We start from the raw sequence: 19,341 nt of genomic DNA, 5'->3' as shown, positions 1-19,341 counted from the left end.
CACTGAATCCACCGTAAAGGCCCTCATCGTATGCTGTTATGTTATGGTAAAGGATCTTGTAAAGCGCACGTACACCAAACGGTTTCATGGCGCTGGGGTCCGAGGAATACTTCTACTTGAGAGACTTAATTATAAGCCTGGCAAAACAGCCAGGTCTTTAAGAGTTTCCTGAACTGGGCGCAAGAGGTCGGTAATCTGAGGTCCAGAGGAAGGGAATTCCAGAATTGGGTAGGCCAGGACCGAAAATCCTAGTCCCCCAAATTTCTAGCATTTTAAGGGTGGGATGACAAGAAGATTGAGATGGGAAGAAATAAGGTCCCGCGAGGTGACGTAACCCTGCACCCGAGAGGAAACAAACTCCAGACTGTTGCCATGAAGCCCAGCCTAAAAGAGCTGTGTTCAGCTACCAGTAGCCAATTTTCTCATTAACAGGGTAACGTGGTGCCATTTAGGCTGATGGTAGATTAGTCTGGTCGCCTGGTTTTGCACCAGTTGTAATTGTTTCAATTGATGTGCTGGGATGCCCACGTAGAGTGAGTTGGCATAGTCAACGTGAGAGATGACTAGGGCCAATACCACTTGGGTCAGGGCTTCAGCAGTAAGGAGTCTGCTGATCTTCCTGATCCTTCACAACTGAAAGAAGCATTAAGAGACCACTGTCCCAATCTGGGCTTTCATAGAAAGATCACTGTTGATAGTGATGCCCAGACTTTTGGTTGAACTCAAGAGAAGAGGGGGTTCCCAGTTCGTTGGCCAGAAGTTGGAATTCCAGGGAGTAGATGGCCCGCTGGTTAGAATCAGCTCCGTTTTATCCGGGTTCAATTTCAGATGGTTGCTGTTCATCCTGTCGCTTATGATTCGCAAGGATGATTGGAAATTGGAAACAGAAGATGCCGACTGATTGATATCAACTATCAATTGAAGGTCATCGGCATAGTTGAAGGTGCAGACCTTCCTTTCTCCAAGGGAGTGAATGAGGGGCTATATGTACAGGTTGAAAAGAAGCGGTGAGAGGGAAGAGCCCTGAGGCACCCCACCGGTCAGTTTAACCTTGGGGAGGAAGGAGGGTGAGGCATACAGCTTGAGAGCGGTCTTCCAGAAAGGATAATAGCCACTTACGGGCCAGGCCCTGGATCCCGGCATTGCTAGCATGGTCGGCCAGAAGTTCATGGTTGACTGTGTTGTGTGCTGAGGGGAGTCCACCCAGAGATGACCTGGATTCTGTCAGGTGATCTCAAGGGTGGCCATCACCCTAGAGCTTCTCCAATGTTACAGACTAGCTTGCAGATCAGCTGAGCTCCATTGAGGCACCTCCGGTGCCATCTTGAACTTTATCAGTGAGGCCTGATCCAGCTGCAATTGCTAACAGGATTGTGAGAAACTGCTGATCACAACTGCCCACCATCTCAGCAAGTAGGAACAACATCCGTTTCTCCCTTGACAAAATATCTTTTTGTTTGGCCTCCTCACAGACCTTATCAAATTTAAGATCTGGCAGTTTTTGTATTCCTGCTAGAACTTCACCAACAGTCCATAGCCCGAAGGTGCTCTTATTAAGTTATTTATTCTATCACAATCTGTATTTCACATTCTTTAAGTTATTAGTCTACGCCCGGTCTACAAGTACCCATCAGTTTGATTAGTTTGGTCTCATGATTTATGCCACTGTATCGCGGAAGGAAGATATTGCTAGGTACAATTGCTTTTAGCAGTATAGGAAACAGATGCTACTATCAATTTGAGTGCCTGTCAGTGTGTGATATGGGAGATTAAAATACGTTATAAAACCAGAATCTATGGCTTTTACTCAATCATCAGTTTTCTTGACTTGTGCCGCAACGGGGCACTGCACCAGCACTTTGGCGTCGGACTCTTGAGCCCTGACCTGCACTCAGCACTTTAGCCACAGCCCCTGGAGGTGGGCACAAGCTACTTCAACTCTGAGCCAGTCCAGCAGCGTGGGAGACCGTTCCGCAACGAGGCACTGCACCAGCACTTTGGCATCTGACGCCTGAGCCCTGACCTGCACTTAGCACTTTAGCCACGGCCCCTGGAAGTGGGTGGAAGCTACTTCAACTCGGAGCCGGTCCTGCAGCGCGAGACGCGCGCAGGAACGGCCCAGGCGAAAACCGGGCAAGACAGGACCGTCTTAGCCCGGAATAGGCCGGGCTGGGCCACCCCCTTCGGCCCTACGACTCAGGAGACTGATATAGATCCTGTAACAGATACACCAGTTTGTTTTCTGATCAAGACATTTGTTTTCAACCACAGTGAGGTATTGGACTGTTATGATTGCTTGCCTAAACTAATGTGTATTTTGTTGTTCCCCCGGATATATTTCTGGGCATAATTACTGAGACAAGCATAAATTATTGTAATAGGGTCGGAGTCTCGAGCGGGTTAGTTAAAGGTAACCTGAATTTCCAGTGTTGGCTGACCATAGCAGAGACAACACCATGGGAAAAGACAACAGCTGGTCACTTATCGAACTCCCATAGTAAGACTAATATGTCAAGCACGACTCTCCACAGTTACCTGGGGCTGTTGGAGTAATAGAAAAACAAATATCCTCTGTGGAAGAATCACTGAACATGGATTCACATGGACTAAAAATAAGGGATAAAGCTCATAACGCAGCAGAGACAGCCGAAACGGGGGTGGAAGAGACAGCGATTAGGGTGGACACATTACCAAAAAATGGATGTGTTCAGATCGTTTCCGACAATATTTCAATTAGTGATGCAGAGTTGGAAACTTTACCACCCTCTAAAAGACCTTGTAACCCTCAGGCAGTTGTAAATCCTGAAATAATTACATGCATTACGCACATTAATCCGCCAGTATCAAGTATGCAAATAAAAAATTCTAAAAACCAGCTGGGGAAAAAAAAAAGAGTAAAATCCAGTCCCGTACAAATACAGAGAATACTCCACGTGCAAAAATAACAGTAAGGTTCCTTGCAGCGATATAGGGGGTGTGCTTAATTCCATTGGTGATTTAACAAAATATGTAAAAGAGTCTATGGACACCATTTTAAGAAGGCTAGACAAAATTGAGGAAAGCATGGAGATATTACATAAAAATCAGAACCAGGGTAACTTTAAGGGCAGAATACACAATCATGAGCCAATTATGGCCTCCACTAAACCCCACAGTATACCCATGAAGGATATGCCTTCTATTCTTACATCTAAGTCCGAAGTTAGTAACACAGGCAACAAAACAGGGCCTAGTGAAAAAGTATCAGCCAACCTGTATAACAGAATAAGGAACAAGGGCGAGGGGCCTACAAATCCGGGGATAGAGGGAGATAGAAGAGGTTTTGGTGAGAGAATTGTGAGTGAACCAACAATGAGAGCTCCAACCCCCTTTTCTTCCTCAGAAAGTACAATTAGCCTATTTAACTTAAATCTACTCCCCACTACTACACCATATATCGTGATTTTAGCTAATGTTGTTCCTTGACCGGGGGAAGATGAAACCTGGGTCTCACTGCGGAATAAAGCCACACATTGGCTGAGAAATAGAACAGGGCTGTCAAATGCTATGTTTAAAGAATCCAAGATGATCACGAGAATACGACGGATTGGCCATAGTAGTGAGATATTACAAGGAGATTGTGTCATTCTCACCTTTGGATCTCCACTCCTAGTAAGGGAAATATTCTGCAGAACACAGGGAAAAAACATCTCTTATAACTGTATAAATGTGCTTCCCTTAGGTTTTTTCTATCAACCCCAGCATATCATAGGGTACAACGATAATTATCCACTTACACAAGGTCAGTCTAAGCACAGTAGCAGATATAGTGAAAACTATCAAATCACAAATAGCTCTCATGGTCCTACCTTTAATTTAGAAGTTTCAAATAGATTTATGCCCCTTCAGACGTTGGATGACATCGACTGACTACCTATTAGTTGTTCTACTCATGTTTGGTTCTATATTTTGAAAAGTCACATTTCCAAAGGTTTCCAGGTTCTTAATGTTTTCCTTTTTCTAGGGTCATCTGCTGGATTTGGCTCACACATTTACAACTGTGCAATTAGCAACGGGCTAAAAATGACTTCCTTATTTATGCTCCAGCCGGTACCTAATTTTCAGAATCCATCTCCTCGATACGCAAAACACCCATTATTTTCTTAAAACCTATCAATCTAGGCCCTGCTTCAGGTTCCAATGGGATGTCACATCTGTCAGCATATCTACTCTTATCATCAATTGACACCTTAGTAACCCTATTGTAGTAGTTATATGTGATGCATAGATGGGAGGGGTCACAGTACATTCTTCCCAAGTATTAGACTTTCTCAGAGTTACATAATGTTCTGACCTTACAAATATATATTCTTTCGGCCAGGTTCTCAAGGGTTTTACAGGGGCCTATTAGGTAGTCATTTGATTGACATCAGTCAAACAACACTGTCCACCCTCAATCTTAAGAATTGTGAATGCAACCATGCAAGAACGCACACATTACTGTGAAATAAAGATTACACTATACATAAGACACATAATTGTTTCTGTTCAGCATCATCACATTTTATTACTAAATTTAGGACAAGAAAGCAATAGACAGTCTCACAAACACTGATTCGTTCAACAGTCTGTAAGGCGGCTTCACGTTAGTCCCATGTAAACATTAACTTATAAAAATAGAATATCTGAGACAGAAATAATGTTATCCAATTCTATACGTTACACAAAATGATGCCAAAGAAAATTACTATTATTAATGGTGCCTACATAAATTTCAGAATGCTTTAGATTACGCATCTGTAAAGACAGATTAAAATGTCAGTTCCTACTTTAGAAAACTATAAAATGATAGTCGGACACTTCTAAGCATCACAAAACCGTAGCTTCTATGTAAATAACATCTTGATATTTAATAGCCAAATTCAGAACAACAACTTCAGTTGAAGCCATGCTGAAATCTTGGATTATGCAGGTTATGGATGGACACAGAGATCTTTTGCTCGAGAAAGATAAAAGGATAAAGAGACTAGGTGAAACAACTGAAAAGCAAAAAGAAAGACAGAGATGGAACTATAAACAATAAATGTAAAGACAAAATATTTTAGAGAGCAAGTGGGCAATCATGAGATTGGCAGACGGAGAGGTGATCAAGGAGAGCTAGAGCGGAAAAAGAAAAGGCCAGATAGACATTTAGATAAGTAACACTGCATATCCTGGTTTGGCACAGTTAAAATTTTAGAAGCTTTTCCAGCATGACCTAGAAAAAAGTGAGATGACCATAGCAGAAAAGGAACCTTTAACCTGTAAGCAAGCATATTCATAAACTGCACACTTAAATAACTGATTTACTACGCTCGCCACACATATAGCCAATATCTTTGTTCGGCTTTGTGGTAGCCGAGGCTGATGTAAAACATTTTTGAGCTAAACATGTTGCACGATCATAAACAATTGATGTATCTGAAACAACTGCAGAGAGAACAGTCTTATATGCTTGCATTCATTGCTACAGGTTGTCTTGGTTGGCCATGCTGACCCCAAGACAAAGAAGTGGGCCAGCAGTTTTCGCTGGGAAATCCACGACAGTCCTTCATACAAGTTCATCCCACTTCTCATTCATTAAAACAGAATCTGTTTGCGTAACATGGACTGTATTGGCGCTCTAATGCAGTCCCTATTAATAATTACTTAAAAATAATAAAAGCATGTCAGTATATATTTTCATTAAAAATGTTCATTAAAATGCGTAGTGCTTTCCCACTTTGTTACATACACATTTCTATAAGAATAAACTGCAACACATGTGTCCTTCACTATCAGGTGTGCCTCAGACAATGCCTCAGTCAATGCCCCTGTTTTATACTGTTTTCAGCTTTTCCATCCCATGCGACTTGATGCCTCTGGGCAAAGTCTGCGCAATACAAATCTAACTTCATTCATTCATTCAACTTGCTCTACTATTCAGCAGGGAGGCAAAGTGAAATCTGCTGAGGAAACTTAAGTGAGAGCGCGTGGATACAAAAGACTGCAGTGGCTACAGGTCACTGCTATATACAACACACTGATGACTGAATACTCACTGAACATCTTGTTCAACTTCTTCCGGGTCAGACACCTCTGATGTAATACATCAGTGTGAGCTGGTGTAATAGCTGTGCTTTTTTGGTTCCCCATTTATGAAGTCTCTGACACTGGTAGCCATGACTTTGCCTCAGACATAACTTCTCACTTCTTATCTCCAGTCTCTTCCACTAACTTAGACCCATAAGAAGGTAAAATGTACTAAAACATTTACAGTACTTGTATAAAAATACCCATAAAAAGATCATTAAGGATAAAAAAAGCTAAAATAATTAATTAAAATATATTTTACAGTAGGAGATTATGGTGTGACGAAAATCCGAAGAGTTCACAGAAAAAAAGAACAGGTGTTTTCTTGTCTTTGTTTTCTTCTGGTCTGTAGCAGAAATTGCCAACTTGGTTGGCGTGAAGCTCTCTCATGAGTCCAAAAGCATTGTGTGCACAAAGAGGGTGGCAGCCGGGTACTGATCTCCATTCCTGTTCAGCAGATGGATGTGTCTGTAGCCTTGAAGGGAAGAGAAGACACAAATTAAGATTACATTTCATACCACAGCTCCTGCCACTGATACTTGAATGCACTCTTACGCGGGGACAATTTTAGTGAAAAGTTGGAATATCGAAAAGGTCCTATCGTTAACATTGCTTTTCTTGCATTCTCCAAATTAGTATAGCCATAGAGAACCCAACCCACTGTCTGTGAACCCACCGGAAAGCAAGAGAGCTCTGCCAGACGACATAGCCACAGATGCGCTGTTGGCAAAAAGCCATGCCACCACTGCACTCTCCGCAGAACAAAACAGAAATGCCTCTGAAATGCAGTGAGATGTCTCCCTGCATGGCAAGAACATTCTCTTATTTCTTGTCTCATTCTGCTATTTCTCAAACCTTTATTGTAACGCCCTCCCATTGGTGATCCGTGCATACACTGGTTTGTTTGTGAGTGCAAGATATTTATGTGTTAAGTGAAAATTGTTTGCATCTAAGTTAAACTTAGCAAAGCAAAATCATTTATTGATATGCACAAGTTAAGTCTGTGTTTCTAACAACCTGACAACTTTAAAATAAAGTATAAAAGTTATTTAACAAACATTGCTTATATTTAAGTATCCTTATAATGTATGCCTTAGGCGTGTGGGTTTCTGTGGGAGGTGGAGTTTCCGAACAGAGGGGTTAGATTAATCAAAGATTTTCCTGGTGCTAAATGCTGCCTGCAAAGTGAGATTTTATTTCTGCAGCAACACTAGTGAATCTGGGAGTCACCCAAATCTATTAGACATGTATGCAGAATTCTCTTAGTCTTCTATGTGCTTCAGGCGCAATGTTAATAGACATACATGCTATGTGAGTAAAACCCCATAAATTGGTGCTAGGGGTATTAGCCTATATTTCTTCTCTTAATGAATTAGTCAGCAATAATAATCATGGTAAGCAGGGAGTAACGCCCAGGGCACCAACATCCTACAGAACGGGCCCCAGTTAAACATACTTGCAAGATGCTGTACTCTAAGGGACCCCCACAACATTTTGCATTGGGGCCGACCCTTCAGTCTGTGTTATACCACCAGAGTAAGAGCTACAATTTAAGTAGAAATACCAAGGTTTGGTGTTTTCATATTTTCGCACAGAAAAAATATGCTCTGTTGGCAAAGGCAGTGCATAAATGCACTGATAAGTACCTGATTGTGCATGGCTAATGAAGGCACATGGGTGTTGGTCTCCCTATCCAATGAAGTAATAGCCTGCTAAACTTTTGTACAAACAGCACAGAAATGGTTTCAGAATGGCTTCACAAAATCTATGTCTACAAATATAATGATATATTCATATCTGTGGAATGTACAGATACTGTGGTGCACAGTCAGTAACAAATGTTAATCAGTGGCCTAGCTAACTGGTAATTGATAATATTGGTGGTGGTCTTTGATAAAATGATAGTCGCCCTCCTCTCTCACTCTTTCAAAGCACATTTACCTGGCTTCAGCGATGTAAGGGGCACAGTGTATTGTCCAACAAAATCATTTCTCGATGATGAATCGTGGTCTTCTACAACAAATCGCACTATAGCTAGTTCATGTACATCAATGTCGAAGAGGAACTGATCATTCCACATTGGGTTGAAACCTGCAAGAAAGATGGAAGAAGGAAAGCTTTAGATATATATATATATATATATATATATATATATATATATATATATATATATATATATATATATATATATATATATATATATATATATATATATATATGTGGGTAAGCATTGTTGAACTGTATAGTGACTATGTTCGATGAAATGCGATTGGAGGAAAGGAAGGTCCGCTTACCATTGTTTTCAATAACTTTGGTTTGCTTTCTCTCACAGTCGCGTGCAACACCATATATCTCCACGGTGACGAATGGATCAACAATACAATTTTTGCTTTTGTTCTCCTTAGGCAATTGCTGGGCACTAATTATCTGCAGATGAACAGAACAGTATGAAAGCAGAGATTTTTTAAGGAATTAAGTTGTTTTAGCAACATGAATTAAGAAATCTGATTTTCTGTGACAGAAAAAGTGTAAACAATATTTATATTCTTTACAAATCACTGTGAAGTTAGAAAACTCATGAAAATATTTTCAAATATGACGTGGCCACATTAAAAGAACGGGGTGATGCTAAACAAGTGCTTTCACGATATTAGGCGGGCTTTATGAAGGATGCAAATACAATTGATCAGCCCTTCTGGTTTCTACAACTCTTATGGAAACGGTCCTTAGATAACATGCATTGTATATGGTTTTTGTTGATTTACTTTATGGGTATTCCAGGAAATACTCAGACCTGATCATTTAGCTTAATTATGCTAAAGTAAGATATGTTCCCAGATGGTGAAACCACGTCTGCTATTACGACCAACAGGAGAGCTTATCAGGGGTGCATACTGGAACCCAACACGGTGACCCTCCTTCTAGATGATGATATATTTCACAGTGTGCCCATGATGTCCCAGGTTTAGCCAGAGAAAAGCCTGTACTTTAGTATTCGCTAATGATACTAATTTCCAAACAGCAATTAGTCTCTGAAATTAGTTGAACAGTTTTTTTGGACTTGTAGATAATGCAGCATAAAACGAAATTTATTATTTTTAATTTCCCTACATGTTTCAAGCAAACCTTGTTTTAGATGAACCTGATTATTTGGGCATACGATTTGCTGCAAATAACAGTTGGTCCAACAAACTTTATAAATAATGCTATTTCTCCTAAGTTCAAAGCAAAGGCAACTCTGGGCTATGCGAAAGGGTTGGACTCCCAGGCCAATACACCTCTGATTGAAGTTTATACAGCCCAAGTGTAATCAGTTGCCTTATACGGTTCTCAATTATGGGGCTTCGAAAATGTGGGAATACTGGAGATTCTAGAAAATAATATTTTTTAAAAACTCTTACGACTACCAAGTAGTACTCCATCAGTGCTTTTACCCATTGATGTGATGATTATAAACATACAACACAAAGCAAAACTGAGAATGCTTTCATATTGGTGCAGACTTTGGTCAAATGCAGCTTTATTGCATTAAAAGGAGGGGCTATCAGATTTTAACATTTAAGAACGTACTAAATTTGTTTCGGCTCTAGATTGTGCGTTCATCCTTTGCGAACAAAGGCTTTTAAACCAATGTCACGGCACTGTTCTCAAAACAGGTCTATGGATGGAGGCCTTAACACAGGTTTTCAGTATCACTGGATGAAAGCAGAATGATGGGAAATACTCATGGCAGTCCTACACGTAACTTTTCAGCAAATGAACATATTCTACCATTTGAGGCTTATTTATTGAGCTACAAGTTGAAAAAAATATTTTTTAAATTCAGATTAAGCTTTCTATCTTTAAAGATTATCTGCCAAATTGTCTAGCAGCCAGCTGTCATCATCAAATGTTTGATTTTTCTGTGATGTTACCTGAAACATGTTAATTTTTTTTGCTTTTGATTCTTTATCACAAGTCACAGATGAAATGGATTATCTCTGCTTTTCTGAGCATGGGAACATGTAGTTACATGGTTGCCTTATGAACAGCAAAAGCAGATATATTCCCTCCACTTGTTTTTGCTTTGTCCTGATATTTGTTTGGATAATTAGTTTGACAAATCTAGCAATTGCACAACTGACGCCCGATTACGATGCGGTTAGGAAATCTTCCTATTCTAATCGGTTTGGAAATGGTGTCCGAACGACTTGGATCGGGAGAGTCCGACCGACCGAGTATGATGCATCCAGATGCTTCTAGATACGAATTGGTTGGACTCCCATTGACTTCAATGGGAGCCTACGTTCTTAATCGTAACCGCATCGTAATCTGGCCCTTGATCTGGAAGACGTGTTCCAGATCTGATTCGGAAGGAGTAAATGCCGTTAGGACTTCCTAACCACATCCTGATAGGGTCCTAGATAGAATTCTTTTCTAACCGCATCGTCATTGGACCCTAAATGTTTTCCACTCCAAATTCAGAAGAAGACTTACTTAGGCTCTTTTAGATTTGTAATATTCTCCTTTTTCTTATTTGATGCTTCGGATAAGATAATGACTGCAATTACCCAGTTCACAATACATTTTTGTGTAATACATGATAATATGATTGGCATTTTAGCACAATAAGCTCTTGGTTTATTTCAATCTTTGCAATTTATAGAAGTGTGAATTTAAATATTTTTATTTTTTGAGATTTTAATGGTTTTTGTATTTGATGTTATGTTTTATAAATTCCAAAATAAACTTGATGATAAAGATGAGAAAATATTTTCTTATTCTCAACAAATGGTTGTACAGCTCTTCCCTCCTGGTTACAGAACTTCTCGGTGATACTACAGATTCCTGTGAATACCCCGCACTCTCCATTTGCAACAACACCACCGAACTGTGCAGACTACATATCTTTTACGTAATTTCTCACTGAGCACTCACAATATTTGTAAATATAGTATAATTGTAACAGTTCAATTGTAAGTTCACTATATCCAATTGTCAATAAAGATCACGTCCTTCAAAAGTCTTTATCGAGATGAAATCCACTCGATTTAGTCTTGAAGTAAAAAGACACCGGGCTCAATGTTCAATCCTGGTAGTGTTTCCAAGTTAGATTTATTGATAGTTCTCCCATCAAAAAAAAATTCTCAGCAGACAACACGTGTTTCGTCAAGCATTACTGTCATGCCTCAATGACTTCATCAGGGCTGCAACCCAAGAGGAAGTTATTAGGAAATATGATAATTAGACATTCTTCCATAAATTAAGACATCACCTCCAATTATCAGAAAGTGAGGTTGAGGAGAGTGATACACACCCTTGTGAAAAGGTGAAAGGTATAGTCCCAAAGTAGTGAGATAGTCATCAAAAAAAGGCCAAAGTTAACGTGCGCCCCACAGTGTCTGCGATGGGACCAAGATGCCAATAAAGAAATGTAGGTTGAATAACAAATACGTTGAATAAAAGTTACCTAAACTGGTAATCCATGTGCCATAAATAATATATATGGTCACAAAACAATGTGTGAAACCAAATTCTGAAATAAAGGAAATGCCGCATTCAAAATATATCCTGACATAAATTTGTATAAACTAACCTATAATCCTGATCCAAATAAATACTCACTAAACAAGAGTCTCTTCAAATGGTTTTGTGATATCCAGTATATAGAAATTGTATTATTCCTCAAAGGTAATCCTATTTACCAGTATTATTTCCCAAAAATCTATTTCTGTGGATCTCTGTAAACGAGAAGTACAGAAATATTGGATATAATGATATATTTAAAATCCATAAGTGAACCTAATATACCGCCACCAACACAACTCACCTCCTATTGCAGTAAATAGGATAATCCTAATCCTAAATTCCCATCGTGGGCAATAAACTTGATGATAAAGATGAAAAATTATTTTCTTATTCTCAACAAATGGTTGTACAGTTCTTCCCTCCTGGTTACAGAACTTCTCGGTGATACTACAGAATCCTGTGAATACCTTGCACTCTCCATTTGCAGACTACATATCTTTTACCACCCCCCAGGCAAGAATGAACCTTCACTGACCACCTCATGGAAATCATCACAATGAAGGCTTCCCCTAACTCTAATTACATTTTCCTTGGTGATTTCAACTTGCACTGGAACGACCTCAAAGACCCGCAGGTCAATGCAATCAGAGACTTCCTGGCCGACCACGCCTTTACCCAAGCCTGCACACTCTCTACTCACATGAAAGGCGCCACTCTAGACTGGATCAATGCCAAGGAATCAGAGGTCAAACTTGTCTCGATAGACCCATGTGACTCATCCGAACACCACGCTATTTCCTTCCTTCTGCCTGGCACCCACAAGACATGGACACCACAACCCGTAATCTCCAAACGGTGGGTTAGAGACACCAAGAACCTAGATCACGGAAAATTGGCTGCGCGCTGTGATACTGACCTCCCACTCCCCCCCCCCACCTCCCCCACCCTCATTTCACCTCGGTCAACAGCCTCACTGAACATTACTCCTCTACTATATCCAACATTCTCGAAAGACCTCCCTCCGCTAAAACTCAAAAGGACCCAGACCAAAGACCGGAATACCTGGTTCAACGAATCCCTCAACAAGAAGAGGAGATCCCTTCGGCAGACAGACGTAACTGGAAACAGCACCCATCAGCAGCCCACCTAATGCTTCTCCGACAGGCCAGAAATGCCTACAATAGGAAAATCTTCAACTTGAAAAAATAATTCTTCAGAACAGAACTAGAGAACGCCAAAAATAGACCTCGCAAGTTATTCGACTTGGTCAAACACCAATCCAACAAACTAGCAAAAACCTCCAAGGAAACCCCTAAACCGCTAATATCTTGCGAAGAATTCTCCTCCTATTTCTGCAACAAAATCTCTGCCCTAGGGATCGAACTCAAATCCGCAACTCTCTCCCTAACTCCGTTGGCTCTACCTCCTCTCTCCGCGCTGCCCTCCCAGACATGACCCAGAAATCATGCGCATTGGTCCAGCTTTAAAGTCTATGACGACCACTCTGTCTTGAAAATCCTATTCTCCCTAAACCCAAACAATCACTTCAATGATCCTCTCCCCTCTAACTGCCTAGCTGCCGCCTCTCAGGCTATCATCCCTTCCTGGACTGCAATAATCAACACCTCTCTCCTACAGGGATCGATACCTGACTCTCTCAAAGCTGGCCAAGTCGCCCCTATTTTAAAAAAAACTACACTGGATTCTACCTCCCCTGACAACTATAGACCTATATCCAACATCCCACTTCTAGCCAAAGTTCTGGAAAAGTTTGTGCAATAGCAGCTGAGCCTACACATCACTAACTTCCACTTACTGGACGACTTCCAATCTGGGACACAGCAGCGAAACCACCCTCCTCCACATTGTGGATGATGCCCCTCAAGCCCTGGACCAAGGCAATACCGGTCTCCTTATCCTCCTAGATCAATCTTCGGCTTTCGATACGGTCAACCACGAAACACTCCTTGAACGCCTCAAACTCAGGATGGGTTTGGATGGCACTGTTCTTGAATGGTTTAGGTCCTTCCTCCAGAATCGCTCACAGAGAATCCTAATTAACGGCAACCTATCCGCTCCCTCTCCGATCACGGTGGGAGTCCCTCAAGGCTAAACCCTGTCCCCTACCCTTTTCAATCTTTACCTGGAACCACTGACAGAGGTGCTACGCAACGCCAATATCTCCTACCACATGTATGCCGACGACACATAGATCTGCATAAAAATTCTCTCCCTGAATGAGGCCTTGAAGCCGACTGTCCACAGGCTCACCTCTAACCAGCTCAAACTTAAAGCAAAAATAAAACGAGTTTCTTCTTATCTCCCCACCCAAAACTAATCCAGACATCCAAGAATGGATCAAGGCCATCCCTGGGAATAACTCTAGACGTCAGCTTGAACATGCATGGCCATATCAATTCAATGGCCAAAGCTGCCAGATTTCACCTGAGTTACCTAAGAAACCTGAAACCCTTCCTCGACCCTCCCGACCTAAAAATGGCAACCCAGGCATTAGTCATCTCTAGACTAGAATACGGTTGCTCTACTCTTGCAGGTCTAACTAAGAACTCTCTGGCCCCACTGAAAGCCTGCCTCAACGCCGCCACCAGACTCCTAACCGGTTCAAGGAAATTCAACCACATCTCTCCCCACCTGAAAGCCCTGAATTGGCTTCCTCTCTAGGCCAGAATCAAACTTAAGATGGCCTGCATTACACACAAGGCTCTATACTCTAATTCCTCTGCAATCATTGCCCAGAAACTCGTGATATCCGGAGGGGCCAGAAACTCCCAGTCTGACAGAGACCTTCTGCTCCAATCAGCTTGTTTCCGTTAAAAGGAAACCTACAATCGGGCCTTCACTGGGGCCGCTCCAAGAATATGGAACCCTCTCTCGCCCAACATCAGAAGACTGTCATCTTTTGCATCTTTCAAAAAGGAGACCAAAATTTTCCTTATGGGCAAATTCCTCGCCTAACAATCGCATTACAATCTCCCCTACGACCTTGTACCACCCTCCACTATGGCATTATCCTTGACTTTCGCAGATGATACCTCCCGGCCCTTCTGGGCTTCCCACCCGGGAGCTGAGACTACCTAGTTTCCTGTATAATGACTCTACCTGTTTTATCCCAAATGTATCAGGAACTTTAGACTGCCTGTTTTTCCTGCACAATGTACATAAAATAACCCTTTGTATCCCTTTGATATCCTCCCCTCCTATGTCCTTTGTATACCCCCCTTCAATTCTATAAAGTGCTCTTATACCCTCACGGGTCTGGTTTGCTCTCTATAAAACCTTAAAATGAATAAATTAATACAATAAATAAATGATCTTTACCATAACATGGAATTTTTTGTTTGTCCTCCACTTTCCAACTGTGATGGATCTTGGATTAAATTCAGCATTCTTTTCACGCAAGAATTCTGGTTTCAGAATATAGCCAGATGAGCCATTGTCCCGGAATCGACCCAGATAGATATCCATCTCTGTGCCAGGCGTCTGGAAATTTAAGGCAACTAGAAAAAAAACAAATAAAAACATACTTTTTATTAGCTACATATAGGCAAAAAGTGTCCCTGTTCAAAGTAACACACAGTCCCCTCTACCTATAAAATAGGTAGGTAGGTGGCTTAGAAGTAGCACATCCACATGCAGAAAGTATCAAAGGAAGTCCTAAGTCCCATTTAAAATAGGGCGCAATATCAATCCTAGTACTACCAATCGGTATTGCGAGGCACAGTAACTACTTTGCCCTATATAACGGAAAAAAGTAGGAAAATCTTGTTTACCTGGACATATTGTGCCAGGATTTTTACTATCGAAATAGGTCTGTGAAAGCTTGAAGATGCAGTTTTTAACTCTATTCACAAAATGAGTGAATAGTGCACTCTGTGGCCTTTGTATTCCTGAGCCCAAACCTTTTCACAACCACTGATCAGCAATTCAAACTATGCCGGAAAAGGTGGAACCTAGGAAACATCGACTGGCCTGCATTTGTGTTTTTTTGTGAATTATTTTTCCATGGTACCATGTAGAAAGAGGATGCCAAGCTTCACTTCTGGAGAGGGCTGAGGCAACTCTTGGTCATGATGGAAAATACAATTTTGCCCATAAACAATTTACTATAGATAGCTAATTGGTCCACAAACTCAACTTTACTTTCGTTCCTCAACTAATATGCAAACCAATTAATATCATCAATGTCCCTTTCAAAATATCCTTAGTCTTACTTGTCTGCGACTTTAATCCAGACGTGAATAGTTTCCCTGCCATTTCATGTTATGGGTGTATATCTGCACCATACGCTATGGTCTTGTACAAAAATTAAAAAGCCAATCAGGGTTTCACTAATTACTAGATGTTTTTGGGGGGTCAGCAAAACAGCTGCTGGGCACCGGACAGCAGTGGCCCAATGTGCAGGGTCTAAAAACCATGAAAAAAAGACAGCAAAAAAATGGCGGGGACCACGCCAAAAGGGACATTTTCTCACAGTATAAAAAAATTGTTTAAAAACTTTCATTGAGGGGATGTTATCTGTAAGGTTCAAAATGTAAAACATTGACATTTCTCAGGTATGGTTAGTTATGTAGCCACCAATGACATCTTAGATCACATCATTAAAAGGGCATTTCCTTCAAAGTAAAGGTGATGACATATGTGACACCAGCAGGGAGGTCACTAATGAGGTCATTTGTGATACCATCTCTAATGCTATGTGTCAGGATATAAGTAGTGAGAGGGGGACATTGTGGTAGCCCAGCCATCTATAGGGAATTCAGGTTGTTTTAGGTTCAGTATCCATTCTTTAAGACCGCTTCCATTTAGATTTCAGTTTATTTACTTGCACATTTCCATGTGGCAAATTAAGTTACTATTGAATACGACACCACTCTCCCAAGGTTAGCGACTGGGAAAGGAGGTGGATGATCGTATTTTCACTTTGAGAGGCCAGGGGGTATCCATCAGGAGGATGGATGCAGAGCTTTGCCTTTGTCTAAGATCAGCAGAACAAACTGGCGGGAAGTGGACAGGGCTTTGATTATCATTCTTCAGTGTTCTCACTTTCTGAGCTTGAGGATCAGTAGAATGAAAAGAGTCACACAAGAACCTCTATGTCAGTTCAACAGGATGACATTCAATACAGAGTCCAGACCTGTGAGGACCCAAAAAACATGACCCACAGCACCTAAATACAAGAGCATGTTATTAGTTTATGGTTAGCTACCAGCCACTCATGTCATAGTGAATTCTGAGGAGTTTGTTTGCATGTTCCAGACTCCATCTGAATAGTCAACAAAAAGATGTTGCACAGTGTGAGTCCCAAAAACGATGGTTGTGAATAACCTCAACTAGCATAGATTAAACACTGTATCTGTGTTATTACTGTATTGTTGAAGTATCTGTAGACAGGAATCAGGAGAAAACACTTCAGGTTAAAGATCTCATTGTGTTCCACCAAACATATCTCAAGAGACATTTGAGAACTGTACAAAGTAGAAAACATTAGCCATAGGAAATTTTATAAATGCCATTCTAAATCCAATAAGAAAATCTACACTGTTGGGGCCTATATGGCAGAGAAGATACAGTAGATATAAAGCAAAAAACAAACAATTATAGTCTGTGAGGGAGTTAATTCAAAGCAAGGGAGTGGGTCACCAGAATCCACCTGTAGGAGTCAGAGAAGGTTTTGGCATGGTGCAGTTTGCAATCAAAATTGAACCTGTAGTGCCATCATACATGATGGACAGTGCTACACCCAGTGTGCCAGACATACATTGTTCACATAAGGAATTGTACCCGAGATAAAAATACAACTGGGAGTCAGCTTGCAAAACGTTTGTTGAGGTGAATACATTTGAGTTAAAGCAGTCACCTATGATCTATGCTACAAATATTATACCATAATCCAAGCTTTATATGAAAACACCCTTCATTACTATCAGGCACAGTGTTACTGCGATGCTATATTATTATAGTTAAAAAGCACTAGGTACATGTAAGACTGAATTCCTCTAGCACCAGTTTTCGCAAAAAGTTAAGTGGCTCAACCACATTTTCTCTTAGTGTCTTAGGTTTGCAATATCATCACCAAGCAACCTCCATTTCAACATTAGTACTATAACTGAAAAACCACATCAGTGGCTTCTGACAATTATTCTGGGGTCCCATCACATAAGTCTAACAAAACCTGTGGTAAGATCATTCAAGGCATCCGTTTGATTTCACTCTGAGCTGCTGTCTGGAAGTGCATTCGTTTAATTCCATCACAGTTACCTATTTGGCAGCCTACGTTCCACATGTCCACTGGATTGTAATTGGAGGAGTCAGTTCTCCAGCCGGCGGGATAGATCCTACTCAACTGCCTCGTGTTATGAACGATGAACGATGTCCCTGGGTAGAGGAGAAAAAGGTGTGAGCTTTAGCCCAAACTGTTGCATTTCTTTTTACCTTTTCAGCATTCCTTTTCTGATCTTTGATTTCAGATTTACCTCCTGAGAACAGTAAGTAAAAGAATAAAGAATATGGCTGGCAAATGTTTCTGAATCATATGCAAAGAACTATTGACTCTTCTTCACGTTGTTCAAATCCATCTCAGCTAGGGACTGCTCTTCGGGATTAAACAAATATTACTGGGCTAAAAGTCTCTGCTTATGCACAAAACTGCCAGCTAAGTCATCTCTTTAAAAAATGTGCCATTCATAAAGCACACTCAAAACGGGATTAGTTCCCCTTGTCAAATTTCTGGGTGCTGAGGGGATTTGCTGAACATGATGAGTGAGTTTACAAAGTTCCAAGACTAAAGCTCTGGTTCACTGTGGCAATGTATCACAATCTAGAAATCTGTACAACAGGTTCTTGTAGACATCCCTAACGCCCTTCCTCCAGGACCACTAGCCAACCCCACTTCATCTCCCCCCCATGCAGTACTGCTAGATTAATCACGATTCTCTGTGCTCGCGAAGGAGGGCTTACAATACAGTCTGAGAAACAGGCCTAATAGCTGTCAGAGACTCCATCTTCAGTCTCTACCCTCAACAACTAGAACATGCATCTCTCAGGACTCTAGTTTCAAGCCCTTTTCCTCTAAGTGTTAGTCCATGTTGGACCAGTATAAACCACATCTATTTAACTTTCTTTTTCTACTTAACAGTATACATTTTTGGCATAAGCCTTTACTATGTAGCTCTTTATCTTGAATCTTGAGGATATCTAAAGCTTCCGTTCAGATAAGATTCTGAGCATGATTTTGCTGATAATCCCATTTTCACGCACAACAGGACTAGAATTGTGGCAGAGGTAGAAGGTGTTTGCTCCCACATTTTGCAGTAGGAAAAAGCTGAAAAAATCATTGAAGAAAACTACTCAAAATGTCCATTTGTGCAACCCATCATGGGTGAACTAATCTGCAATTTGCATTTTTTTTTGTAATCAAATGGAATTGCTCATTAACACACCCTGCACTTATAGAAATTAGCAGATGGGCAATATGCACCTCGTTTTTGTGGGCCCATTTTCATCAGAATCCAAGGGCTGAATTATAAACATGGAAGCACCATGTTTCTATCAGCGATTGGAGAAGAACCCTTTATTTGTTTGTATGATATCCTCAATGTTGGGTTGCCTAGAACTTATACAAAGAGGGTTGTTACATTGTTATAAATGCCGCTCGCTGTGTCCCAATTGTGATCATTATGAAGTAGGACGAATCATGCCCTTGATTTTTATATCTAGTTTCAA

The 19,341-nt window shown here is 40.8% G+C and overlaps 1 protein-coding gene across 2 annotated transcripts in view; it reads right to left on the bottom strand.

Annotated features, from left to right (window-relative positions):
* Positions 1–4,520: 4,520 nt before the first annotated feature.
* PLCD1 (phospholipase C delta 1) overlaps positions 4,521–19,341 on the bottom strand; it is a 300,096-nt gene continuing 285,275 nt past the window's right edge. For both annotated transcript variants that reach the window (XM_086940887.1, XM_086940886.1), the window contains exons 11-15: positions 17,878–17,994; positions 14,938–15,116; positions 8,385–8,517; positions 8,032–8,181; positions 4,521–6,565 (exon numbers count right to left, since the gene is read on the bottom strand). In XM_086940887.1, the coding sequence (XP_086797013.1) occupies positions 6,477–6,565; positions 8,032–8,181; positions 8,385–8,517; positions 14,938–15,116; positions 17,878–17,994 (668 nt within the window). In that variant the 3' untranslated portion in view covers positions 4,521–6,476. The remainder of the gene's footprint in view (positions 6,566–8,031; positions 8,182–8,384; positions 8,518–14,937; positions 15,117–17,877; positions 17,995–19,341) is intronic.

The sequence above is a fragment of the Lissotriton vulgaris genome, chromosome 10 (genome assembly GCF_964263255.1).
Source record: "Lissotriton vulgaris chromosome 10, aLisVul1.2, whole genome shotgun sequence".
NCBI lineage: Eukaryota > Metazoa > Chordata > Amphibia > Caudata > Salamandridae > Lissotriton > Lissotriton vulgaris.
This window is presented reverse-complemented; position numbering and strand designations above follow the sequence as displayed.